Source organism: Lemur catta, chromosome 16, assembly GCF_020740605.2.
Source record: "Lemur catta isolate mLemCat1 chromosome 16, mLemCat1.pri, whole genome shotgun sequence".
In the NCBI taxonomy this organism is placed as follows: domain Eukaryota; kingdom Metazoa; phylum Chordata; class Mammalia; order Primates; family Lemuridae; genus Lemur; species Lemur catta.
In genome coordinates, this window is record NC_059143.1 from 37,091,551 (window position 1) to 37,119,370 (window position 27,820).

Consider the following 27,820-nt stretch of genomic DNA (forward strand, 5'->3'; position numbering starts at 1 on the left):
TTGAGCGACATGACTAAAGTCCCAAGGTGTTTGCTTGCTGTCTGCTGGAGGCCACCATCAGACCCTAGAAGCCCCCAGCAGTTCCCAGGGACAGCCTGCAATCCCCTTGCTTCTCTGACATGGCTACTTATTCATCAAGCCAGCAATGAGAGTCTCTCTGACACCTTTGCCGTATTCTGTTGGTTAAAAGCAAGTCGCATGTTCTGCCCACATTCAAGGAAGTGCACATTAGATTGAAAGACTGTGGAGCATCAGGAGTTAGGAAAACCAGGTTCGAATCCCAGTGATACCACTTTCCGGCTGTGTGTTCTTGAGCATGTAGCTGACCTTCTAACCTCAGTTTATCTATGTGTAAAATGGGCTAACTGTATTCACATGTTAATATTAATTTGGATGTTTTCCACTGCAGGCAAATGAAGATCAATTAAAGGTAATAAATAATGACAGATGTATTTTCTTACAAGAAGTCTGGAGATGGGGCAGTTTAAGGGATAGTTAATCCAATCCTTTAATATTTTTAAAGACAGAATTTTATTGTTGTTTTGTTTTGTTTTAATTCTGCCCTCCTCAAGGTGTTGGATTTTGTTCTCAGCTTTGTGCCTTCATGGTTGTAAGGTGGGCACAGCAGTTCTCAGCATCCTGCTTTCAAGGAAACGGTATTTACAGACAGATAAAGGGAATCACGGCACAAACAGCTCAGCTCACTCAACTCTCTCTTTGTTTTTTTGTTTTTTGTTTGTTTTTTGAGATAGCCTCTCTGTTGCCCAGGCTAGAGTGCCATGGTACCATCATAGCAGCTCACAGCAACCTCAAACTCCTGGGCTCAAGTGCTCCTCCTGCTTCAGTCTCCCGAGTAGCTGGGACTACAGGTGCATGCCACTGCGCCCAGCTAATTTTTCTATTTTTAGTAGAGACAGGGTCTCTCTGTTGCTCAGGCTGGTCTTGAACTCCTGAGCTCAAGCGATCCTCCTGCCTTGGCCTCCCGGAGTGCTAGGATTATAGGTGTGAGTTACCACACCCGGCCTCTTTCTTTTTTTTTTTTGGATGATGAAGTTAAAAAAATTTTTTTAATTAATAGACTTTATTTCTTAAAACAGTCTTAGGGTTACAGAAGAATTGAACAGAAAGTACAATTCAAAAACAAAGTTTTTATGTTTTAAAACCTAAAAACAAAAAGATAACCCAAATGGGCAAAGAATTTAAATATACATTTCTCTAAAGAAGAAATACAAATGGCCAAGAAGTACATGGAAAGATCCTCAACATCATTAGTTATTAGGGAAATGGAAGTTGAAATCACAATTAGATACCACTACACATCACTAGAATGGGTATAACAATTTTTTTTAATGAAAAATAACAAATGAGGATGTGGAGAAATTGGAACTCTTGTACTTTACTGGCAGGAATATAAAATGGTGCAACCACCGTGGAAAACAGATTAGTGGTTCCTCAAAAAGTGAAACCTAGAATGATCACATGACCTAACAATTTCACTCCTAGGTATATACCCAAAAGACTTGAAAGCAGGAAATCAAACATACTTGCACACCAATATTCATAACGGCATTATTGCAATAGCCAACGGTGAAAACAATCCACATATCCACCAGCAGATGAATGGATACACAAAATGTGGTAACTCCATGTAAGGGAATATTGTCCAGCTTAAAAAGGAATGAAGTACTGATGGATGCTACGGCGTGGATGCAGCAAAAGCAGCCAGACACAAAAGGCCATACATTGTATGATTCCATTTATGTGAATATCTAGAACAGGTGAACCCTTAGAGACAGAATGCAGATTAGTGGTTGCCAGGCACCGGGAGAAGGGGAAAGAGGAAATGACTGATGAAAGTGTATGGAATTTCCTTTTGGGATGATAAAAAATGTTCTAGAACTAGATAGTTGTAAAAGTTGCACAAAATTATGAATGTACTAAATGCCACTGAATTGTACACTTTAAAATGGTTAAAATGAGGAATTTTATGTTATGTGAATTTTACACCCCCCTCCCCAAAAAACAAAACAAACAAAAATACACACACACACACACACACACACACACACACACACACACACACACACACACACACGCAAAGGGAAGTGAAGCGGGGCTTGGCATGGATTCTAGAAGAGTGAGGGGGAATGAACCAGCTCAGGAAAACGGGGAGAGGTGCTTGGCTTGGGGCAGCGCCGGCCACGGTGGGTGGGCTGGGCAGGGCACCTCAGCAGTCCACAGATGCACCTGCGGCCAGAGACACAGGACGGCAGTGGCTACTTAGGCCGAGCGATCGCAGGCAAGTGGCGGCAAAGCACATCAAAAGGCTTCAACAAATACCTGTGTAAAGTCTGGAGACAGGAATGAAAGCGATCGCACGCCTTCGCTGGGAGAGTGATGCCCTCTCCTCCCCTCGGAGACAGAAGAACAAAGCCTTCCTTGCTGTGACAATTCCAAGTGTGCCCTGGAAATCCGACACCCATCTGTTTTGGGAGGATGCCTCTTAGAAGATGGAAAGCAGGGGTGCTGTCGCCCTCCTCTGGTCACTCAGGCAGCTGCTGCTACTGTGAGCACAGGACCAGGGACTAGATGTGTTCCGGGAGCCGAGGTACCAGGTCCTTGACGAGAACTGTCCTCTGCTCGCCCGGTGACACACGTCTCTGTCCTCCTGCAGCAGGCTCCTGGTCCCAGGCTGCCCTCCTCTCCCATGTGACCTTGCAGCACCCACCACCCTCTTTGCTCACTGCTTGCAAGACAAGTTCCTGCCCCTTGCCATTTACGTTGATTACTAATAAGCCCTACAGAAACCTTACAGAGAACCTGGAGAAATTACCAAGTGACAATGCTCCCCACATGTAGTGCCTGACTCCCTCCTTTCTGAGGACATAAATTGGGCTTCTACCCCAGCTGTTTTATTTTCTTTTTTTTTCTTTCTTTTCTTTTTTTAGAGACAGGGTCTCACTATGTTGCCCAGGCTGGTCCCAAACTCCTGGCCTCAAGCAATCTTCCCATCTCAGACTCCCAAGTAGCTGGGACTACAGGTATATACCACAACACCTGGTTAATTTTCAAATTTTTTTTGAAGAGATGTTGTCCAGGCTGGTATCAAACCCTTGGCACCCCAACTTTCTTTCCTGAGAACGAAAGTCTCCAACACCCTCTCCCACATCTGCCCAGACCTAGTGAGGACCAGGCCAATGGTCCTCACCCAGGAGGCTCCTCTTCCCAGGCCAGTGACACAGAGCAGGCTGGGCAGCAGAGGACCCCTTTGCCTCTGGTGGGCCAGTGTCATCTACGAAGACCTAATGGGGTGCTGCCCGGTTCACCACACCTACGCTTCTGCCTGGGTCGGAGCTGGCCTGGCTTTTCATGTGGATAAAGAGCCGCCTCCTCAGGGTGACTTGAGAGATCCGGCTCAGCTTGCCACCCAGATGTGTCCTTGCTAGCCTGCCATTTTATCTTGATGCATCCATATACCATCAGAAAGATGCACAACCTCACAGCTGATAAGAGAAATGCAAAACAAAACTGCAATGACATGCCATTTTTTTAACTACCAGATTGGCTGTGATCAAAAAGTCTGATAACCCACTGTGTGAGTGAGCATGTGGACAAACACGCACTTTCCTATTCATTGCTCCTGCGGGTGCAAACTGGCGCAGCCTGTAGGGAGAGCGACTTGGCAATATCTGTCAAAATTTTAAATGCACAGTGTTCTCACTCATACGTGGAAGCTAAAAAGGTTGATCTCACAGAAGCAGAGAGTAGAATAGTGGTTACTAGAAGCTGGCAAGGGCGGGAAGGAGGGGGGGCTAGGGAGGGATTGTCTAAAGGATGCAAAATGGCAGCTAGACGGGAGGAAGAGTTCTAGTGTTCTATAGCATTGCAGGATGACTATAGTCAACAATTTATCATAAATTTTCAAATAGCTAGAATATAGGATTTTGAACATTTCCAACACAAACAAGTGATAAGTGTTTGAGGTGATGATAATGCTAATTACCCTGATTTGATCACCATACGTTGCATATATTGAAACTCACTATATACTCATAAATATATACAATTATTATGTGTCAATTTAAAAAATACAAAATATTAAATTTAAAACATTTTAGCTGGGTGTGGTGTCTCACACCTGTAAGCTGAGCAACTCAGGAGGCTGAGGCAGCAGGCTAAGGGGCTGCAAGTGGTGCACCCCGGGCTGAGAGTCCCTCATGGTGAGGAGTTTCAGAAGAAGGAAGTGAGAAGGGGTGTCATACAGCTGTACAGAGACAGGAGGAGGGTCTCAGGCATGCCCTGTCCCCACGCAGCCAAGGGCCGACATCACCGTTAGCCAGAAGTGCACATGGAGCACCTCTCTCCCAAGGAACATTCTGCAGCAGCCGGAGCGGGGACGTTAGTTAGCTCATGCCAGGCCAGCCACGTAAGCAGAATCTTTCAGACAGCCCTTCCAAATGAGGGTCCCAGGACAAGATCAGCAGTTCTTAATATAGAATGCCTTCTCGAACAGATCAAAAGAAGGCAAAGGCCCTAATTAGTTTCCAAGGGCCTTGAATTCCTAAGGATCTAATTATGGATCGCAGGAGGCTAAATCTCTAGAGTCCAAAAGCTAGTTGTCAAATTGTAAGTGTCTCAAAAAGACAGAGAGAGAGAGAGAAGAATGAAAGGAATCCTGGCTAGATTGGGCCATTTGTCATAGTGGTCTAGGGGTGGTTTAATAGCTGCTTTGATGAATTTTCTAGCACTCTGAAATACAGGTTTCTTGATAAGTAGTGTGAATTTGGAAGCACTTCTCTCTCTGCAGGAGCATCACTCAAACATACTTTGTACACACACACACACATGCAAATATATACTCGCCCAACTTTTGGAATCAATAGTACCGAACTGTGTTGAAGAAGTCAGTCAAAGAATATGCTTAAATTTGGTAAGAAATGATGGTCTGATGGCAGGAGGGGGGTGTACAGCAATCCTAACTGGCCATGTTAATACAGCTCATGGTGTTAAATCATTCTAGAAAGCGCAGGGCAGCATGCGGTACTTGGAGTTCTTCAGGCAGTCTCCAAACCTGCTGTAACAGGCTGTGGGCAGAGTTAATAATGCCAGCATCAGAGCATGGAGACTAAACTGAATAATGAATGTTCACCTAACGGAGCTAACCCCCAGTGAAAGGGCTGTGTTAAAAAGAACAAGGGGCGGCTATATTCACCATGGGGGGACAAATGTTCCACACCTCATTATACACGCCCAGTAGGAAACTCCACCTTAGCCAAGCCCTTCCTTAGGAGAAACCACCTGTCGTGCCTCGCCCACTACGCCTTTCTGCAAAACCCCACATAGCACCTGAGCTGGCTTTATTCCACCCCGCAGGGCCAGGACAGGACCAGAAAGGGGAAAGCAGAGGGTGAACTAGAGGCGACAGGTTTCTCTGTTTGTTGATTATTTATTTTTAATGATTGTTTTATGCCCACCCATGGAAAAGTACTGCAATCCAACTGCCTCAGCCTCCTGAGTAGCTAGGGCTACAGGCATGTACCACCATGCCTGGCTAATTTTTCTATATATATTTTTAGCTGTCCATATAATTTCTATTTTTAGTAGAGATGGGGTCTCGCTCTTGCTCAGGCTGGTCTCGAACTCCTGACCTCAAGCGATCCTCCCACCTCAGCCTCCCAGAGTGCTAAGATTACAGGCGTGAGCCACTGCGCCGGGCCTGATGAGTGCTTTCATTAGTTAAGAGATCACCAAGAACTGCTCTCTTATCTAAAGAACTTTGAAAGTAGAAGCAGCTATAATGTTCAACCCTCTGTCACAGGCTGACTGCCATTTGTCACACACACCATGGGCTCCAGCTCCGGAAGCATAGAGGGCAAGATCTGGACGCCCCTTAGGGAAGGGATGACCCAACCTCACCCTCTCAGACTCCCCCCTCACCCTATGGCCCGAGAAGTGAAGTCACACAGCCAGCTGGGGACAGTCTCGCATCAGTGCTAGGGAAACCAGAAGTCACAGACTTTGATTTCTCAGGCAGACCTTATTTATTGACATGTAAATGTAAATCATATTTAATAAAAAGCCTTGTGAAACCCAAGCCGCTGAGCCAACCATTCCTTTTCTTGGGAGAGAGAAGAGTGAAGAGGTTAATCAATAATTAGGTCCAGGTATAAACACAGATGCAGGTAGGGCAAAGGTCTTTAAGATTAAACAGATTTGACTGTACAAACTCCACTACCTTCATAATAAAATCCTCTCCCTTTGATGATTGATAATTAATGAGAGGAAGACAGATTTATAAATAAAAATAGTTTACCTAAATAAGTAAACCGTGTTTAATACAGGAAATTGTGTTTTTTTAAGTCATAAAATTTTTATTTCAGAAATTGAATTTACTCCCTTAAGTTGTAAAAGGAACCCACTAACTTTGAATTAATTTAATTCACCACTCTGCACATTGTGTAGATTTTCTTGCTAGCCAGAAAACCATAGATCCATGGGTTTAATCTTCTCAGGCTTGTTAGGGGCTGGTAAATAAACCATCACTCTAGCAGACTTAAATCCAACATACTAAAATTTTTATTTTTCCCTCCTGGAGTCATAAATAGTTTTTGACTTAAACTTGATCCTGATATTAGGGTAACCCAAAAGAAGACCACCAGGTTTTCCATAATTTCTGAAGGTTACTCTTCCTGTCGTACCAAAAAAGTCTGGGTGTAATTATATTATACAAAATGGATAGGTGTTAACTTGTAACTGAATCCTATTTTACATGTAAATAGCATCTGTTATCTGGGAAAACATCCTTATGTAAAACAACGTATCATACCTAATTTTACTATTGTATATTTTTAAGATTTTTTTTTACACACTGATTATTTGTTGCTTTTCAGTTGGGATCTGTGTTAATATTCTATTTCATTCTTTCCACGCTTCCCCTTGAATAAATAGGCACCAGTAATGAGTAGCAACCATGTAAAAAAGAACACTTCATTTTGGGGTAATATTTCGTAGTTTCCGTAGACTGTTGCGTTTGATCATTACAGTATCTTGTGTGATGGGTTTTACCTCCACTCTTCAGATGAAGAAATTGAGGCTCTGCAAGGTTATATGACTTGCTCAAGATAACCAGCTAGTAAGTGGTAAAGTCAGAGAAGCCAGGTCTTCTGATCCAAACCTACAGTCCTTTCAGCAGGCACGATGTCTCATTTGAGAATTGAGCTGCTTTCCTGTTCCGGCAGGTGGTTGTATCTGCTCATGCAGTCAGGCAGGCCATGGATTTCTGATCGCATTTTTGCCGTAGCAGAGGTATATGCCGCTAGCAGTGTGGCTTAGGAAATGACATTTTAACTCTCTGATCTACATGTCTGAAAAACATTTTCTTCTTGCAGGGAGACATTTGGGCCATTACCTGGTTAACATTTGCAAACTGCCGTAGGAAATTCATTAGCTTGAAAGGAGCATGATTACAGCGGTCACACTCGGAAACACAAGGTGGGGCATTAATTATTAAGAGATTGCCTGAAAGATACAATACAGAATTACTAACAGAGTTGTGGGAATATTAGGGTGGAATGAACGGAGCCATTGAAACCATCTTGAGAACATAAAAGGGCATCACTCCTGCTTTCATCATTCACAACACCCCAACAAGGGCCCCTTGGGAAAGAACCATTTGCTGTTCTTGTTCAGTTATGATTCTTATTTTTATTAAAATTCCAAAACCTATCAGGTGACAGATTCATGCCAGGTCAAGGCACCAGCATTTGCAGTTCCATAAATTCAACCGATCTTTATGGATGCCCGTGACAGCCAAGGCTAAGAGCTACACACTTGGAGAACTGGTGAGGAATAGACCCAGAGGCTGTCCCTAGGACTGGAGGATCAAGGTGACACCTTACCATACAGCAAGCCAGAGTGGACCCCTCTGAAGACCTGGGCAGTTTCAGGAATAGAAGAAATAAGGTCTAGAGAGTTGGTTGGGAGTGAAGAACAAAAATAACTAACATTCTTGAGCACTATGTGCCAAGCACGTGCCAGTTGCTCAGTGTTACCTAATTGAATCTGTGTAGCTCAGCAACTCTGAATTGGGTAATTATCTCCATTTCACAGATCAGCAAACTGAGGCCAGGTGTGCTGACGTGCCCACAGCCACATGGGTAACTAGCAGAGCCCTGCGCATCCTCCCAGCTGCTCGGCTCTCCCTCTGGAGAAGGGGGCATTTGGAATCAGCCCAGGGAATGGTCGACAGAAACAAGGAACTGGAGGACCAAGTGTTCTGGGCAGTAGGAATTGAGGAACAGCCGCAGGAAATTACAGGTTGGTGTCTATTATTAATATGAAAGATTCTTAAAAGTCTGGTTTGGGAATCTGTGCTTGACTTGGCAACTAATAGGTGTCTTTGCATATCAAATCATCCCTCCTAAAAGGGCATTTTTGCATGGGTTTTATTATAAAAGTAATACATGCTCTTTGCAGAAAACTTGGAAAATGCAGAAAAGCACAGATATGTATCTGCCTCATTTCTGGCGCTGACAGCTACCCTACACAGCTGTTGTTTCTCTCCTTCTAGAACACATTCTCGTGTTTTTTATAACGTGTGAAGCGTTCCCCTGATTAATTGGTCTATTCAGTGGAATTTCACAGGCTTCTATCCCCACTGCTTAGCACAACTGGCCACACCTGTTAGATTCTCAGCCCTCTCCTTTGTCTCTTCCTCACCTCTTCCCCTCCCTTCAGGACAGACCCATTCCAAAGCACCGTAAAGCAGGGACCGAGTTTCATGCATAGCTCTAGCCTGAGCACTTAGCATGGTAGTATTCGAACGTTCCTTTTTCTTTCTTTCCATCCACTGTTCAGTATCTAATGTTCAAAAGTAAGAGATGGTCAAAGCATTACCTTGAGGTTGGCATTCAAATTAACAGGCATCTTATGGGGAAGGGGAAACTTTAAATATATACGTGTAAAAGTAACCTGTGGATCAGTTATAAGGAATGATCCTCATTTGTCAAAATGGGCTCCTCCCAAAAAGGAGTAATAGCTTCAGGTGACTTTCTGACTTTTTTTTTCCCTGATCAACGTTCACTTACTGAGTGTACTTTTGAGGTCACATGGGAGATACAAGATATACAAAATAGGGTCCTGCCTTCAGCGGCTCCAATCTAACAGGAAAAAAGACATATAAGTAAAAAAAAAACTGTCAGATGAGATAAGATATGGTAAGTGGATAAGATTGCTAGAATGTTCTGGGAATTCAGAGATTCAAGCTCTTCCCTGGCTGAGGGGGTCAGGCGTTTGACCTAGGCCTTGGAGTCCAGATAAGACGCGCATGTGAAATGTGTGTGCGTGTGCACGGGAGTGCGTGTGGGTTGGGCGTGAACGCGCATGGGTGGGTGGGGTGGGGGAGGGATTCAAAGCAGAAAGAACAGACTGAGCAAAGGTGAGGGAGTAGAAGAATCCAAGAAGTGTCCAGGGAAGACAGAGGAGCAAAGAACACAACAGAAGAAAAGGCTGAAAAGGGAAGGGTGTGACCTCGTGGGTCAAGAGCCCCACATGGCAGGCTCGACTTTGGACTTTTTTGCCTCTACAATTTGAAACCGTTTAGTCATTAAGCAAATAATCCTTAATCATCTGATATGTGGTAGGTCCTGTGACAGGTAGGGTGAGATACAAAAGGAAAAACAAAGCATGGTCCCTTGCTCTCGCCACTAAATTTCATAATAATTTAACTTTCTAGCAATATAATTTAAACTCAAAGAGGATGTATGAAGAGCAAAACAAAATTGCAACAAAGTCAGTGATAAGGGATCTTTTTTGGTTACTTATTGCTATGTGACAAACTATCCCAAAAGTTAATGACTTAAAACAACAGTCATTTGATTCCTTGTTCATGATGCCACGACTGGGATAGTCTTGACTGGAGAAGCCCAGCTCTTTTCCACATGGTGTCGGCTGGAGGAGCTTCAGAGACGGGAGTCTGGCTGGAAGGACCAATCTGGGTCATGCATCTGGGCCTCCCACTTTGCTGTGGGCTGGGTTTCTCCATTCTCCCCGACACATGGATCTCAGACATTCGCCTATGTTTTGTTTGTTTCTTTGTTTTTTGAGACAGAGTCTCACTCTGTTGCCTGGGCTAGAGTGCTGTGGCATCAGCCTAGCTCACAGCAACCTCCAACTCCTGGGCTCAAGCGATCCTCCTGCCTCAGCCTCCCGAGAAGCTGGGACTATAGGCCCGTGCCACCCCACACAGCTAATTTTTCTATTTTTAGTAGAGACGGGGTCTCACTCTTGCTCAGGCTGGTCTCAAACTCCTGACCTCAAATGAACCTCCCACCTCGGCGTCCCAGAGTGCTAGGATTACAGGTGTGAGCCACCATGCCCAGCCTCTCCTTTGTTACTCGTAGTTCAGCTTCTCATGTGGCAGCTGGCATCCCCCAGAGTGCAAAAGAGGAAGCTCCCAGGGCTCCTAGAACTGGCACAGTGCCACTTCTGTCTCAGTCTAATGGTTAAAGCAGGTCACAAGGCCAGCCCAGATTCAAGGGGAAGGGACTACATAAGGACATGAGTATCAGGAGACATGATTCATTAGGGCCACTGAAATAAAAGGCCACCACAGAGTCTTAAATAATCCAACAGCGTCTTCCATGATTTTAAGCCACTGAAGGACACTAACTGCACAGATTTTTATACTCTAGAGCTGTGGTCCACAACCCCCGGGCCACAGACCAGTCCCGGCCCATGGCCTGTTAGGAACCAGCAGCACAGCAGAGGCGAGCAAAGCTTCATCTGTGTTTACAGCAGCACCCTTGGCTCACATCACTGCCCGAGCTCCATCTCCCCTCCCTACTTCCCCTGCCCCCCGTTCCTGGAAAAATTGTCTTCCATGAAACCGGTCCCTGGTGCCAAAAAGGTTGGGGACCACTGCTGTAGAGCATGTAACCCTACCTGCCTCACCCTATTCCTGCCATTTTCAATGCCAGCAAAATTCAGTCATTTCCCATGCCACTCACTGATCACTTAAGGGAACTGCTCAGATTCTAAATGAACCTCACAGCATAGTTTCAAACAGGCCAACATCCCCGGAGGTGGGGTCTTACAGCTCAGAATCACCCATGTGCTCCTGAGCCTGTGTCCTGCCTAAGAGCTCCTGCTGCCACACTCCCCAGCTTCAGAATAGGAAGGAAGAAACCCCATTCCTGCCTGGCGCCTGCCACCCCATCAGCCATCTCCCACGTCCCTGTCTCCCCCAGGACACTCGTCACCCCCTGCTCTGTGTTGCACGGCCCTGTCTCTGGGAGCTGCAGCAGAAAATTGATTCCTGGGTCTCAGAATGCCATGTAAGATCCCTCTGTGACTTCTGACCCTTTTGTATTTTCCATCTCTGGTGATCTTTCTATTTCCAAGACTGAACACAACACTCTGGGTGTGGCCCGGGTACCGAGTTTGGTGGCGGTATCAGTATTTCTATAGGAGCTTGGAAAATAATTTGGTTGAAGGGAAGGTGGGTGGGGCTAAGAGATTTTTCTTGAAACTTTTTATGGGTGATATGACCCCCCAGATAACTAGGATTGGTTACCAAAAATATTGGCATAATAGCTAAGAAGTGATTAATAAAAATATACACTTAGCTCACATAAGTTAAATTAATAAAAATGTATACTGAGTACATATAAAAGCAAAAGTTAACTGGGTTTAACAGAAGAGCAGAAGCTGAGGGGTCGTTTTTGTTTGTTTTATTTATTTTGCTTTTTACATTTCTGACCATCCATCAACGATCCCATGAAGAGGCAGGATTGCCTCGTTGTTGAGAGTGAGGTCACGATGTCCAACCATAGGAATTTGAAATTCTGGCTCCACCATTTACTGAGTTATCTTGGGCAAGTTATTAACACTTAATTTCCCTGTACCTTAGTTTTCTCATCTATAAAATGAGGTTAATAATGAGTACCTATCTCATAGGGTTGTTGTGAGAATCAAATAATACTCAATAATCAAATAAAAAGCACTTCAACAGTGCCTGCTAAATTGTAAACACTCTCAATAAATGTTACTATTGTTATTACTCCATAAATTACCATCAGCCTCAGGATTTTCAACACATGCTTTATAGATCTTTTCTTTTTATTAATTCTTGTTTAGGATAACCTTGGAGGCCATGACTGTTTAATATTACAAGAAGCTAAAGATACCCCTGCAATCACCATCTTGGTATCTTGGCCAACCGTAAATAAGTCTTTGCAAGGGAAGGTATCAAGAGCAAACATTAATAGCAAAGTAACAACAACAAATACATTTTAAAAGACCTAAGGTAACAGTTATTTTCCTAAGCCTCAGAAAGTAAATATGAAAAATAAAGGATAGGTAACAGAGATGACCTTAAAAAGGAAAAAGCTAAGACATAAGCAATGACTCTATAAACACTTGAAATGTTTTAAAGAAGATATAAGCCTTCTCATCAAATTTGTATGGGAAGAAAATGAGATAAGTGAAAGTGATTTAGAATTTTACTTTAGATATAATTCTACAATTCCATGGTATTTTTTTCCATTGATTGCTCTCCTAACATCCCCTTTTGTAATGCACTCACAAGAAGCAAGCAGAAGAGGCATCCAATGAGATAAAACAGAGGAACTTGAGGTCCCTGGCAATGTGCTCACATGGAACCACCTCCCTGCTGCTCCAGGTTTACAGAATTTTATTTGCATAGAAGAACTGCAGGAGCTCTGGAGGATAGTGGCTCTGAAAGAAATGAGAAGAGGAACATGTGAGGGAGGGACTCAGTGAACCCCCTATATCACCAGTAGTCAGTTACCAATGCAGGTCATGAGGACAAGCAACTGGGAGAGGTGGTGGCCTTATCGCCTGCCTTCCACTTATGACCAGAACTGGGCCTGCCAGTATATTTTGTGCATAATCCTCTGGGTGTTTTGCCATTTACATTGTATTATGGGCCAGTTATAATTGAAACATAATTGGCCTGACTCATTTTATGGGGGGTAACTCCCTGGTGTGCTTGGCTGCCTTCCGTGTTAACTACCAGGAGGGCAGAGACCCTAAGAGAATTCTCTCCTGCCCCGGCTCACTCACCAGCTGCCGGCAGAGTTTAGGGTTCCTTTGGTCATCTTCACTCTGGAAGCTGTATTCTTTCCTTAGTTTCAGATATGGAGAACAGGCTCGAAAAGTTGTTTTGCAAGCCTGAGGAAAATAATATTACCATCTTGTTGTCCAAAATATTAGAGAGTTCTAAAACCCCAAGCAAGGGAAGACTGTCCCACAGGATTGCACCCAATCTGTGGTCAGGGAGCCACTGAGAGTATGAACTTAACTTCCAGGGAGTTTGAAAATTTGAACCTTAAAGGATGTGTACTTATAAAATGACCTTACAATTTGGGGCTGGTGGGAAGAGCATAGTTTCATATCTGATCACAGCTCTTGTTATCCTCCCATCAAAAGTAGTACTGGATTCCTAAATTTAGTATCTCTCTCTCTTGCTTAAAGAAGACAGGTGGTTTGGTAGAACCCTTTGTTCCCAATGGTTTTGAAACATTCACCCAGTCCCACTCCAAGGCAGGCCTGAAAGTGATCCAACCCTGTTAGGACACATTTTCTCCAAGAATAAAACAAAAGTTCCACAGGAAATTAAGAAGCCAGGGGTGGGAAATCTATGCCCGCACAGTGACAAAAGCTAATTGGGCATGAATCAATATGCTCATTTTGTGGGCTGCTGTGCCCTAATTAAACCTGTGCCTCTCTGGGCCCTGCCCATCACCCTGAGCTTATCTAGCACTGACAGGTGCTGGGCTTGGCCAGGTGGGGCAGAAGCAAATGGAAAATAATGCTCTTGCCCAGAGAGAGAGTATGCAGAGGGGGCAGCTTGTCCAGGACTCACGCAGATACCCTGCTAAGCATCCATAGCTGCGCATCTCAACTCAACAGGGCTGCATTGCAACTCCTTTTACAGACAGCATGAAGATTTCACACAGGGGGTCGGAGGGTCACGGTCTTACCTTAGCAACCTGGGGGTTTCTGTCCTGTAAATGGATCAGGAGGGAATCTCGTGTCTGCTTAACCTGACCGGTGAAAAATTTCTTCCATTTCCGCCCAGCAAAGGCAGCCAATTGCCCAAACAAAACAAAGGCTGAGTATCTCAGACTGTCGTTCTCCTGTGGGTCCCCACCAAAAACACAACAACACAGCCAGGTCATTCCCCAAAGGCAACTACATCAGAACACATCGCAGCTGCGGTTCTTGGAGGTCTATCACAGGGTATGACGTCAGATTTCATATAAAGACCCAGCTGGGTGGGTGGGGGGTGGAGTAAAGGGGGCCAAAGTCTGCAGTGAGCCTCTTCTCCAGCAGACCAGAGGGTTGGCCTGGGGGAATCACTAGTGCTACTCCCAGCTTCCCAGCTCTTTCATTCATTATTTCATGTTTTGGAGATAGAATACATTTATATGGTTCAAAACTAAAAAAAAAAAAAAAAAGTTTTATAGAAAAAAATAAGTCTCCTTCTACTGCTCTCCATCTGCCACCAAATTTTCCTCCCCACAAACTAACAATGTTTTAAGTTTTGTGTGTATCCCTCCAGAAAATGAAAAACAAAGAAAAATGTATTAGTATGTCACATGGTCCTTTCCCACTTTTTGACATAAATGCAAGCACACCAGGCCACTGTCGTTACACACCTTGATTTTTCCATCAATCTATCTAGGAGCTTTTCCGTGTCAATATATAAAGGAGATCTCATTTTTCTTTCCTTTGTTTTCTTTTCTTTTTCTGTTCTACACCAAAATTTATCTAAGTGGTTCCCTCTTTATTATTCCCAACATTTTCACCAGGTCTCTTCTCCTTACTTTTCTTCTGAGTTTCTCCCATCATGGAAATAATAATTATATTTCTTTCCCTGACACCCTCCCAACTCTCCCTGCTTTCAGTCCGATTGGTTGGTTTGTCCCTGAGCACGTGAGTGAGCTCAGCCCTCTCTTTCTCTCCAAAGTGAGCTGTTTCGTCCAAGTATCCCCTTTCCAGGTAAGGAGACCGAGGCATTGTCAGATAGCAGAGAGCCAGCAGAGTGACCCTGTCTGCTGACTCTTGGTGCACAGGTTTTTATATTAATGTTTTGTGGTCCTACCCAGCTCCAAGTGCACCCAAGGGAACAGGGCTGGGCAGGCCTCTTTAGGGGACGAGGAACACCTAGAATTGGGGTTCACAGAGACTCAGCAAGACTGAGGACTACTGATCATTTTGTGAACTATTTAAAAATATTCTTTTAGCATATGTGACATATACAGAATTTGCCTCAGGGTTGCATTTTTGTCACTGCTCTATCATTGTGTGTGTGTGTGTGTGTGTGTGTGTGTGTGTGTGTGTGTTCAATTAAACCAACATTTAGGGCTGGGTGTGGTGGCTCATGCCTGTAATCCTAGCACTTTGGGAGGCCAAGGCAGGAGGATCACTTGAGGCCAGGAGTTCGAGACCAGCCTGGGCAACTTAGTGAGCCCCCATCTCTATAAGAAAAATTAGCCAGGTATGGTGGCGTGTGCCTGTAGTCCCAGTAACTCAGGAGGCTGAGGCAGGAGAATCGCTCAAGGCTGCAGTGAGCTATAACTGTACCACTGCACTCCAGCTTGGGCAAAAGAGCAAGACCTTGTCTCTAAAAAAATTAAAAAATTTAAAAAACCCAAAACTAACATTTATGAAAAACTCTCCCTTTCCAAAGCCCTACCCTAATGTTATGAGATGTACAGAGATGTGCAAGACAGGTGCCTGTCCCCCTAGGAGTCTGACAACCGTCTAACGGGCAACACGTGCACGGGCGAGCACAGTGCAGGGCACGCAGTGACGAACGCTGTCTATGAGGGCTGTAAACTGTCAGCAGACAACTCTGCATGAGAATTGCTGTGCTTTTACATGGCCAGAGCTTTCTGATCAAAAATCACAGGCAACCTTGGTTTAAAGAGCAGCTCAATGGCAAGCAGGTCCTAGAAGTTCAGATGGCACCCCCAGAGGGATTTAGAGCCATCTGCCCTGAGACATTTGCTTACATTCCAGGGTGGTGAAGTAGAGACTTTCCTCTCCCCTCCCAGAGAGGACTGGCTTACATTCAAGAGGAAAAATCTCTCTGTCTCTGTGAAGGAAGGAGGGACGGTGTGCCGGCAGTTCCTATGCAAGCTCCATGCGTTGTCATTTCAAGGCTTTTCTTCCTTTCCTGTGGAGCTGGCACGTCTGGCTGTCACTGCCTTGCTCCGTGGAGAACTAGGGTGTGGGAAGTGACGCAAGGCCCTCTGTGAGTAAAGACAGGTCTGTCCCCTGTTCTGGACGTCTTGTCTTTCAGAGGGGGAAGACCGTGGCAGGCTAACTCGTTAGCTTGCAAGTCGAGTCTCTCAGGCTCCTGACGGTCTAAGGCTGAACCAGGTACCAGCGCTCTTTCTGCCTAGCCCTCCTTGTCATCTGGTAGTTAAGTGCGCAGGCCCCACAGTCAGGGGACCCGGTTTCATGTCCACCTACTGGCTTTGCGAACCTTGGGCAAGTTCTAACCTCTCTGTGCTTTGATTTCCACATCTATAAAGTGACGATAATTACAGTGCCTACTTCGTGGGGTTATTATGAAGAGTGTATGAGAAAATCTATGTAAATTGCCTACCACTGTGCCTGGCACATAGTAAGGCTCGCTAAATGCTACTGTTGCATTGTTACATTTGTTACAAGAAAGCATTGACTACATGTTGGCATCACTATCAGTGTGCATATATTCACTTCTCTATTAAAATGAAAACCCCTTGATGGATAGTGATGGAATCCTGTATATCTCTATACGTCCCCCATAAACCCTGGCCCAATACTGGTCTCTCAGTAAGATTCATTAATAAATAAGTGAATAATAGAGCCCTTGTTCCCTGAGCAACACGCCACCCGGGGCTCACATTTCTAACCCCACTTTGATTCCAGTAACCCAGAGTTGCTCTGAGTGTCTCACTTACGTCATCCAGTAGTGTCCTGGTCTGAAGGGTGATGTCTATGAAGAAGGACCCCAAGCCTTTCCCCTGGGTCTTCCCCAGCATGATGGTCAGAGTCTTCACACTCTCGTGGATGACTTCAGAGCTCACAGGGTCATACAATCCATGCACCAGCAGGTCTAGGACAAGTTTCTTATACTTTCTCACCTGTTGGCAAGGTTTGAAAAGCATGAGTAGCACAGGAACGGCTCCCCATGGGTTGAAAAGCAACTCCACTTTTAATTTACCAATAACCTGGGACCTGGGCTAAAGACCTTGGCTTTCTTTGGGATCTGTGTGACAACTGTCATCCAAATACAAATGCTTCCACTGACTCGACCCAAGCCCTCAGTCCTGGGAGGAGCCCAGGAAGAGCAGTCTGGAGTGTGGCCTTGGGGTGGGCGAGGCTGGCGAGGGCACTGCAAGGTGGGTGGTGCACCTGGCTGGCCTGGGGGGCTGGGGAGTGGTAGGTACTTTCATAGTGGGGAGGAGAAGAAATAGTCACTCAAGTTGGCAGATGCTAAAGGAGGAGGTGGAAACGTCTTTTACTAAACAGACATAAATTATTAAAAAATCACTTGAAGTCACCAAGGAGTCCCACAGCTGATGACACTGAGGTGTGATAACCCTGAACGAGCCACGCCTTCGTGCACTCTCCTCCCCTTCAGTGTGGAAGGAGCCTGTGACTCGTGTCTAGCCTGTAGGACACCGTAAGGGTGATGGGGGTCGCTCCCGTGGTTACTTCACAGCAGCCTCCGTCTTAGCAGACAGGAGCAGGTGACACTCTCCCAGTGGTCTTGAAGAAATGAGAGGGTGGCCTCTAGGTGCTGAGACTGGGCCCCAGCGGACAGCCGGCAAAAATACAGAAACCCCGGTCCTACAGCTGGAAGGAACCGAATCCCACCAACAACCACACAAGCATGGAAGAGGCTCTGAGCTCCAGGAAGGAGCGCAGCCTGGACCACAGGATTGCAGCCTTGCGAGACCCTGAGCAGAGGCCCCGCTCAGCCACACTGCGACTCCCGACCCACAGAAGCTGTGAGATAATAACCGTGTGTTGCTGAGTCTGCAGCGATTTGTCCCACAGCAACAGAGAACTAGCACGAGGGACCACACCCCAGCCCGGGAGACTCTGTGCCTTGGGGATCGGAGAGACGCAGGAAGGAGGGCTAAGCCCCACCATCCTCCCCTACCTTGTTGGGGGCTTCACAGGCCACAGTGCCCAGGCCTCTCATTGCCATGCGACGCTTTTTAGCACTGGGGTCCCGGGCTCTTTCTGCCAAGATGAAAAACACATTCTTCAGAGGCTCCCGCTTCTGGAATCTCAGTTTCCAGGAGACCTGGGCGGGAGGTCAAACGTGGATGACGGTGAGAGTGCTCAGAGTCATGGCAGCCCCAGCCCAGCCCCTCCCTCTGAAGAAAAGCCCGTGATTGCCTGCTGTGTTTTACCCCTTCTTTCTCCAACTAAGATGCCCGATTTTTGTTGGAGATGTAGTAGTTTGATCTATTTAATGAAGAAATTGATGGAGGAAGAGGAAATGGGGGAAGAAATATAACACAGGGCTGGTGCGGAGGTAGGTTTGGGGGTTCTAGGGAGAGAAGCTCTACAGTAGCGGTGGGTGTGACAGAAGGTGAAAGAAAGGGGACTTCATAGGTATTGACATGAGCTGGGAATCCGGGTTCCTTTCCCAGTACGAGGTGGGCCGTTATTCCTCCCATCGCAAAGAGAATTCCCTTTACCCTTCTTCTTCCAGCTCTCCCCATTTTTCTACTCCAGTTTGTGGCCAGACACCTTGAAAAACACGTCTACACTTGCTTTCTCCAATTCCTCTCCTCCCCTTCTCTCTGGAGCCCTCTGCAATCAGGCTGATGGCCCTCCGGAGGGCTAATCCCAAGGGTCAGTTTCAGTAGTCACCTGACTCAGCCTCTCAATAGAACTCGACAGCATTAGCAAGGCACAGCTGCACACGGCTAGTGCACATCTACAAGCACTTTGAAGGATGTCCCAACCCCAGAACGCAGGTATCTATCTGAGCAATGAAGATTAGGAAGAGAAATGCATAAATAATGCAAATTGGGAAACCCCACGCAACTCACAGAAACCTGTACTTCAAGGACTAAACTCTAAGTAACTGCAGGGCCAGGGACGGGGCAAGATATGGGCGACCCTCAGTAGTCAGCCCGTGAGTTCTTGTGCCAGGAAGGCCCCCGTGTGCTGCAGATGCGGAACATGGTGACATGCACTGGAGTCAGAATCACGGCAGTGGGAGACCCAGACAAGATCAAAGACAAAAGCCACCTCCCCGCCATCCTTGGAAAGGCGGATGGGGGGAGATCGGATCCAGACCCATCTGTCTCCATAGCGATACCCGTGAGATTTGGCCATATCCAAGCCTCATTATTATTTCTGAATATTCGTCGCAGGTCATTCTGTATGTTTATTATTATGTTAGCAGCAAGGTACATTCTTCTCATCTTCTTGCCATCCTATGAACATTCTACTCATGTCATCAAAGAACTATCATCAAATTGTTTTTCAGAAGAAGGAACTTCAGCGGGGCCAGGCCTGACGGACGGCAGACCAGGCAAGCACACGTCTTACAGAACAGCTGCTGGGAAGGGACATTTGTTCCTAATAGTTTGTGTCAGACCTTGGAAAAGAAAGATATCACTGATGTCCTTTTCCTCTTGGGCTGGGAAGGAGGGATGGAGGGGGGCTGGCCCAGGATTCTCCTCTGTGTTTGGTCCATGGAACTTAAAGGAAAAAAAATCATCATATGAGTCACAAACACTCATCATCGACAAACGCTGTTAAACAGCACCGCGCCAGCGTAAGGAGAGAAAGAGGCAATGATCCTCAGCCTGTCTTTAGGGCCCTTTCCCCGTGGGGAGGAGACACATAGCAACTCGAGGCGGCCCAAAAGGAATAGGAGCTTGAGGGGTGAGGGTCCACCCTCTGGCTCCCCACTCCATTCTGTGTACTTCCTGTATCACGATCACCAAAGAAGTAAAATACAGATTCCCAGGCCCCACCCACAGAGCCCTCACAATCTGAAATATAGAGTAGCCTCCAATTTTTTGTTTTTTAAAGCTTCCTGAGAATGCATATTGGTACTAATTTTCAGAGGGGACTTTGGCACTATCTCTTATGATTTTAAGAGGCACATACTCTTTCACTTGGCACTTTGTTAATCCTACAGACGTCATATGCTCAGAGACATGCACAGAGGACAGCCACCACATCATTGTAATGAACAGCGTGATGTTCTTTAATGGCTGTAATAAAAATAAATCACATATATATTACAACTATACAACTACAGAGTGACTATTATGCAGTCACTAAAAAGAATATTGGCGGGTCAACATGTGCTAAAATGGCCTCTAAAATATACTACTGAGTGAAAAAAGTACAAATTAATATGGACAGTGTGTTGCTATTTATGTAAAATCAAAATGGGGCAGGTTGAACTGAGTGTAGCAGCTCACACCTGTAATCCCAGCTACTCAGGAGGCTGAGGCAGGAGGATCGCTTGAACCTAGGAGTCTGAGATCAGCCTGGGCAATATAGCAAGACCCCATCTCAAAAAAAATACATTCAAAAGAAAAAAATGAGAGAAGGAAATACAAATATACATATATGCTCATATATGTATAGCAAATACCCAAGAAACTTTGAGAAAGAGATTGTCTCTGGAGGGGAAATCTGAGAAACTAAGGTGGGAGGGAGACTTCCTTTTTCCACTCTTTTTATACACATGCAGTTTGCGATTTTACCATGTGCATGTGCTATTCAAACTATATAATATAAATAAATGTAGCTCGCCAAGTGATTCCAATCCACAGCCTGATTTGGGGCCCACTAGGATGAACCAGCATTTCTCAAACTTTAATGTGCGCTCGAAACATCTGAGGATCTTGTTCAAAGGTAGGTTCTGGCTCAGTGGGTCTGAGGTAGGAGCTCCAGGTTCTGCCTTTCTTCCAAGCTGGCAGGGGGTGCCACGCTTTTGAGTGGTGAGGGCATAAAGTTAGGGGCTACAGGAGTCAAGAGAGGACTGTGGGCTGGAACAGCTGGTGGAGACCTCCCACGGCATGCTGGGAGGCAGGGCATACATGACATGGTGGAATTTCAATGGGATTCCCTGTAGTTAGTACCATGGTGGTGGGAGTAATGATTCAAGAAGCAGGAGAGAGGTAGAAGATCGGCTGCAGGAGCTAGTCCCAGGCCAGCTGTAGAGAACTTGCCACTAAAAAGCTTGATTTCAGTTGTATTTTGTAGATATGAGTCAACTGTTGATTTTTTTAAATTGAGGTGAAGTCCATGTAACACACAATTAACCATTTGAACAATGTGGTGCAGCCACCACCTCTATTCTAGTCCCAAAACTCTCATCACCCCAAAAGAGAGCCCTGTACCCATTAAGCATTTGCTCCCCACCCTATCCTTCCCCCAGCCTCTGGCACCATTAATTTGCTGTCTCTACAGATTTACCTCTTCTGAATATTTTATATATATGGAATCATAAAATACTGTGACCATTTGTATCTGGCATCTCTTAGCATGTTTTTCAGATTCATCCATGTTGTAGCATGTATCCGTTTTCCACAGTGGCTGCACCATCTTACATTCCCACTGTATGTACAAGGGTTCTAATTTCTCCACATCCTCACCAACATTTGGTATTTCCATTATTTCTATTATTATTATATTAGTCTTGTAGGTATGAAGTGGTATGTCACTGTGGTTTTGATTTGCATTTCCCTAATGACTAATGACGTTAATCATCTTTCTGTGTGCTTGTTGGTGATTTCTGTACCTTCTTTGGAGAAATTTCTATTCAACTCCTCTCCCCATTTTTTAAATTGGGTTATCTGTTTTTCAATTGGATCTGTTCTTTATATATTCTGAATTCTAGACCCTTACAGACATATGACTAACAAATATTTTCTCCTTTTCTGTGGGCTTTTTACTTTCTTGATAGTGTCCTTTGATGCACAGAAGTTTTTACTTTTGATGAAGTCCAATTTGTCTATTTTGTTGTTGTTACTCGTGCCTTCAGTGCTATGTCTAAGAATCTATTGCCAAACCCTAGGCCATGAAATTTACCCCTACGCTTTCTTTAAAGCGTTTTATAGTTTTAGCCCTTATATTTAGGTCATTGATCCATTCTGAGTTAATTTTTGTATATGCTGTGTGGTAGAGGTTCACCTTCATTAGAACCATTGACTTTTGTGTGTTTTGTATTTTTATTTATTTTTTTTAATAGGAGAAATGACAGGCAAGTAGCAGCAGTGGCTTGCAACCCTGGATCCATTAGAATGGCCTGGGGGACTTTTAAACATCCCAGGGCTCTGGCCACACCCAGACTAAGTCTATTGTCATCTCTGGAGGTGGACCCAGGCATCAGTATTCTTTTAAGGCTCACCAAGTGATTCCAACTGGCAGTCACTGAGCTAGGGTGACTGTGACCGACTGCCTTGGTTTGCCCAATGCTGAGGAGTTTCCTGGGACGTGGCACTTTCGGTGCTAAGGTCCTGGACAAACCAGGACATGTCCCCGTCCGATAGAACCTGGCCCTCTTAAACAGTTGTGCTTTGGACTCAGTGTGACCCGGAGGTGCGTGGGGATTTGGTTTCCCTGCCATCTTTGTCCCCCAGGTGGTTTCAGTCATCCTCTCTTGGTCAGAAGACACACGAGAGGTCCCTGAAAACACCACCCCTTCACCCCCTAGCCTCCAGTAGCTAAATATTTGTCCTTCCTCTCTGGCCAACAGAAATCCCCTCCCCACTGCGATGAGAGACCAAAGTAAAAACCCAGAAAACTGAACCTCAGTCAATTAGCAAGATTTTCTCTTTATATCAGTCACCTGTCTGAATCGAGGTTCCCTTTGACTCAAGACATTCCCAGAGTCTTTACGAGTAAGCCAGTGGTACCCACGCTGGAGCGTGCACGAGAATCACCCGGCCGACTTGTGAAAGCCCAGCCTCCCGGGCATCCCCAGAGTTTCTGATTCTGTGTGTCTGGAGCGGGGCCCAATCATTTCTAACAAACTCCCAGGTGACACTGGGATGCGGCCAGTTTGGGGACCACGCTTTGAGAACCACTATATTAAGAAAAAGAAACCACAGCATTACCATGTCATTTCTCTCCAGAATAAAGGGGTTTTTAAAATTCACACTGAGGCAAAACACATGCTCGGTTATTTCTTCCTGGGGCTTTTCTTCTGTTTCAATAGAACCTGCCACTTCTAGAATGCTCTGGATCAGAGCTGACAGTGCCTGGCCGTGGGTACGGGTAGCTTAAAAGAAGCAAAAGTCCCTCAAGCTGAGGACCTGTCACCAAGGAGGGCACAGGCCTCATTATAAAGCAGCTGGTGTTTCTGTTCCAAGGCAAAAGAAAATCATGCCCGAAGCTTCTCTCTACTGGGAAGGAAAACAAACCTGCTACCCTGTTCTTTCTGCTTGGCTTCTCTTGCAAGATTAGCATAACAGCTAAGGGCTGTAGCCATCCCAGGCAGCTCCCCCAGCCTTCAGAAACCAGTCTTTTTTTTTTTTTTTTTGCCAGCCCAGTCTTAATAGGCATGAGTAGAATTCAAGGTCGTGGAAGGCTCTCAAGCGGGGCAAAGCTAATGCGAGTTGAGCGGCTCCGCTTGGAAGATTCAGTATGTGGTTAGAGACACAAACACAGTTCCATCTCGAGCTCACCGCCTCTCTTAGAAAACCCTTCCCTACCTCTCCATCACAGGATAAAAACTGTGATCTAGTTTCATTTCACAGGTTGTCAGTGCTCATCGTGATCTTTGGTGCAGGACAAGCAAAGCATTTCCCACACTGTTGGCTGCACCTCCTGTGTATGAATCCCCTGGGGTACTTATCAATGCCGGGCCCACCCCGGAATTATTGGATCCGAATCTCAGGGCGTGTCGGGCCTGCACGTTGCACTTTGTTTACGAGGTGCTTCTGGTGATGCTACACACACGCTGGTATATAAGACTCTCTGCCCTGGAAATGAAATAATCCCAGAATTGGCATATTCCACTAAGCTGAAACCACACATCAGGAGAGACCCTGGAGGTCAGAGGAGGAGCTGGGGCCGAGGAGCGAGGAAGAAAAGGATGGCAGTGTCTGCAGGGAGCAAGGAATTGACGCCATATGTTTGTGAAGCACTTTGAATTTCACTTTCAAAACAAAATTAAAATCACAGCAAGCTGTATGTCTGTGACTTGTGCACTTTTCTAGGATGCTCTTCTTAAAAAGTTTCCTTTAAGAATAAAACAAATTAGGGGTTAAATCAATGTCATAGCGCCCCTCACCTGGAGCTTTGCGTCTCTTGAGTGAGCAGCTTCTTAAAGGACTCACCCGGCCTCCCTCCTGCCTGCAGGGCCTGCCACCTCCTTTCCAAAAAGGTAAGTCCTTTACACTCCATTGAATCACAACAAAAGGATTATTTCCATCTGCTGCAACATAGGATCCAAGCGAGGAAACTTAAACATACTACAACAAACAGACTATACAGATTCAAAGATTTCTCAGGTGTTCTAACTCCTCCCACAAGCCCACTCACCTCCAAACAGCTGTTCTTTCCTGCTAGAGTTATATTTTTCTGGTGGGTTTCCATGGTCATCATGGGTGGCTAGCCTAGTGTGGCCAAGGCCACCTTCAAACCAAAGACATGGCTTTGCTTGTAATTTCGGGGATTCCTGTACACATTCGTCAGTGAATCCTTCTTCTGAGAAGTGCTTCCTGAGTCAGCTATACCCAGAGCCCCTATTTTCACCACCTCCAAGACCCTGAAGCTTATCTGTTTATTGCCGAGTTGTGGTTCTGACTGGTCTTACTAAAGCGATATGGATTTGGAGTAACTTAGAAGCCTGTTGCATGCTTTGTGCTGATGTAAATCCTTCTGAGTAAAAATGCTAGGTTTATGGTCAATAATCCTTTTACTTATTGAAGCTGAAAGGTATATTATGAAAGCCAAAATTACAAAACACTTTGATCTTATCTTCTCATCTGTAAAGTGAGCAGAAGAAACTGTTTCATTGCTGTGTAGACACTAAAAGTTTGAGAAAAGTCTTGATAATCTGAAATGATTTTTGGCATTGGAATGATTCTATAGAAACTGACTTTACAAGGGCCTTCTCAAGTGTCTAAGTTCTCACTACCTTTAAAGAAACCAAAATTAGAACTCATAAAGTATTATGCATGCGGTTTATTCAAGAAAAACAACTCAAAAAACGCCAACTAGTGGATCCATATTCCAAAAAAAAGACCATGGCCCCACATTTAAGATTTAGAAACGTTATATTTTGAGGTATGTATCATTTTTGATCCTCTGCTTTAACCAGCTTCTTTCGTTAACTCTCTAAAATCCACTTCCAATCTCTCAAATAAGAGAGTTTTACTGTATTTCATTTAATCTTCACAATAACCTTGAGGTTTAATTGTCCTCATTTTAGAGAAGAAACTGGGGCTTTAGAGTAATGTTAAACAATTCACCCAAAGTCCAATAGTCGTGGCAGAGCGCATTTCAAGACTCCAAAAGCTATACTTCTAATCACCATGGCATAAGCCTATATTCAGCTCCTGGAGCATGTCCCCAGTGGGGAACAAGGGAAGATAGACTGTGAGACCCTTCGGTTGGAAGCATCAATATCTTCCCTTCAAGTCCCTCCCATCCTACAGCTCTTTGCTGACAATATAATGATCTACAACCCATCTATTGATCAGTTAACATAGTCTGTGAAAATAAAAACAAAATCGGCTTCATGGTCAACATTGCCCACTTCACTTTTACAAGAACATCACTAGGTAGCTGCACCCTTAGGACTCAACTCCCTCTGATGCCAGGACTTCTCCCGCCAGTGTGGGCTGTCCCCACCAGCAGTGTCCCTTACCTGCGACTCCTGCGGGTGGCTGTCACGTGACGAGCTGCTGGGGGTGGCGCTGAAGACGGGTTCTGGGCGACTCGGGAGGAGGGCGGGTGGTAGCCAAATGTGATGACTCGGCTAAATGCTCCCAGCCCGGAATTCCTAACATGCAGCAAGGGAAATTAAAAGGTGAAGTAGGGTTCGTTTCAGGATAACAGGTCAGCACAGAGTGTTGGAAAGTGAGACTCGAACAACGGGGGAGAATCAAAGTTTATAGGTATTGGGGTGGGGGAGGGAATTGCCCTGAAATGACACCGACGGGGTTGCTGTAGGCGGGCCCAAGCATCACTTGTGCCCTTTGCTTGCCCTCACTGTGCCGAGGTGTTTTTCCTTCTCCCCCTTGCTGTGGTCTGCCCTTACTCCTCCCTCCTGTCCAGCGTCACCCACACTTTCTGCAGAAAGGACAGATCCCATCCCCTGCACCAAAGCAAACGGCCCTGCCCCGCGCCGTTCCCGCTGCCGCCGCTAGATGGCGGCATCACCCAGGGGACGCGGGCCAGGCGGCCTCCGCGGGCGCCGCAGCTGGGTGGCTTCCGTCCTTGCATGATCCCGTTAGGGCGCGTTTCATCTGCGGATGGGACGCCGTGTTCCCTGCCAAGCAGCCTCATTGTGACTGATTGTTGCACCAACAACTAGAGCTTTAACTGTTGACTCCCCTTCCTGCTCAACAAACACCATATGTCCGGAAAGGAGCGATTTAAACTCTCCACAATTGAACTGATTTATTGGTAAAAATGAAACAAAATTAAAACCTGGGTATTAACAGCACCTGCAGACTTTAGGAGCCTCCCTCCCTCCTTCATTCCTTCTTCCCTGGGCTCCACGATCATGTCCATAAATCTATTTATCAATAATTTATTTATTGTCTGGCTTTGTGTTGGATAATGTGGGCAATATGTCTTAAAAAGAAAAAAACAGTTATGTTTTCAAAGGTATAGGAGCTTACTGTAGTGCTAATAGATAGCATTTAATGAAAACTATGTGCCAAATATTGGGGTAAATATCTAGACTATCTCTTTCAATTCTTACAACAAACCCGAGGTAAATATTCTTACTATAGTCCCCATGTGAAGGCTGGGGAAACTGAGGCACGGAGAGATTACCTTCACAAAGGCCATGCAGTTAATTAGTGGCAGAGTTAGGGTTCAGCCACATGCAGGCTGACGGTAGAGCTTGGACTCTCAGCCACGATGCGATGCAGTGGGTCAGTTTGGAAAACCCAGTTAGGAGACAGGCAGACAGATATAAACCAGGGAGCTATGTCAGAGCGGACGGTGAAAGAAAAAAGTGGAGAGAAAGAAAATCGATGCTCCTGAGAAAATAAGAAGAATGAGGCTAAAACAAAAACCCTATTTGGATTGGGCTACAAGGGCACCACTGTTGACTTTTGAGGACACAGTTTCAATAGAGTGATGGAGAAAGGAAGCTAGATTGCAAAACTAAGTGGCTATGAAGAAAGAGGAAATTGAGATGTCTTGTTGCTGCAAAAGGAAAGCAATAAATAGACTAGAAGAGATGGTAAGGTTGAGCAAAGGCAAAGTTTTGTTTTTCTTGTGTGCTTTTGAAAATAGAATAAATCCCGGGCATGTTTGCAAGAGGTTGGTTGCAAGAGAGCCTGAAGATGTGGGTGGTGCCAAATAGTGACAGGTTAACAGGAAGAGGTGGAGGGGAAGGTCACTGTCACAGAGAAAGGGTTAGCTCTGAAGAGGAGGAAGAGAGATTCTCTTCTTTGTCTGCAGCTGGGAGACAGCCACAGAGACAGAGATGCATTGACATGAAAATGAAACGGATGAGCGAGTCCAATTCTTCCTAATTAGCCTTAATCTTTCCAGTAAAACTAGAGACGTGTTATCTGCTAAGAATGGGAATAAGGTTTGTAAGGACATAACCTATGTACTGATC

At 45.3% G+C, this 27,820-nt stretch overlaps 1 protein-coding gene across 1 annotated transcript; it reads right to left on the reverse strand.

The window, feature by feature from the left end:
• Nucleotides 1-12,450: 12,450 nt before the first annotated feature.
• On the reverse strand, nt 12,451-25,973 carry MRO (maestro). The gene is made up of 6 exons (XM_045528053.1): nt 25,886-25,973; nt 19,643-19,745; nt 18,185-18,331; nt 16,977-17,159; nt 13,084-13,191; nt 12,451-12,735 (listed from the first exon to the last, which is right to left on the reverse strand). The coding sequence occupies exons 2-6, from the start codon at nt 19,739-19,741 to the stop codon at nt 12,682-12,684; spliced, it is 591 nt and encodes a 196-aa protein (XP_045384009.1). The 5' UTR covers nt 19,742-19,745; nt 25,886-25,973; the 3' UTR covers nt 12,451-12,681.
• Nucleotides 25,974-27,820: the final 1,847 nt, after the last annotated feature.

What these genes read in the sequence shown, in the direction of transcription:
- MRO (XM_045528053.1), bottom strand. Translation starts at nt 19,741, where the DNA reads ATGGACCAAACACAGAGGAGAATCCTGGGCCAGCCCCCCTCCATCCCT. An exon ending in TGATATCTTTCTTTTCCAAG is followed by an intron (nt 18,332 to 19,642) that starts GTCTGACACAAA and finishes CCTCCCGCCCAG; the next exon opens with GTCTCCTGGAAACTGAGATT. An exon ending in CTAAACTCTGCCGGCAGCTG is followed by an intron (nt 12,736 to 13,083) that starts GTGAGTGAGCCG and finishes CATTTCTTTCAG; the next exon opens with AGCCACTATCCTCCAGAGCT.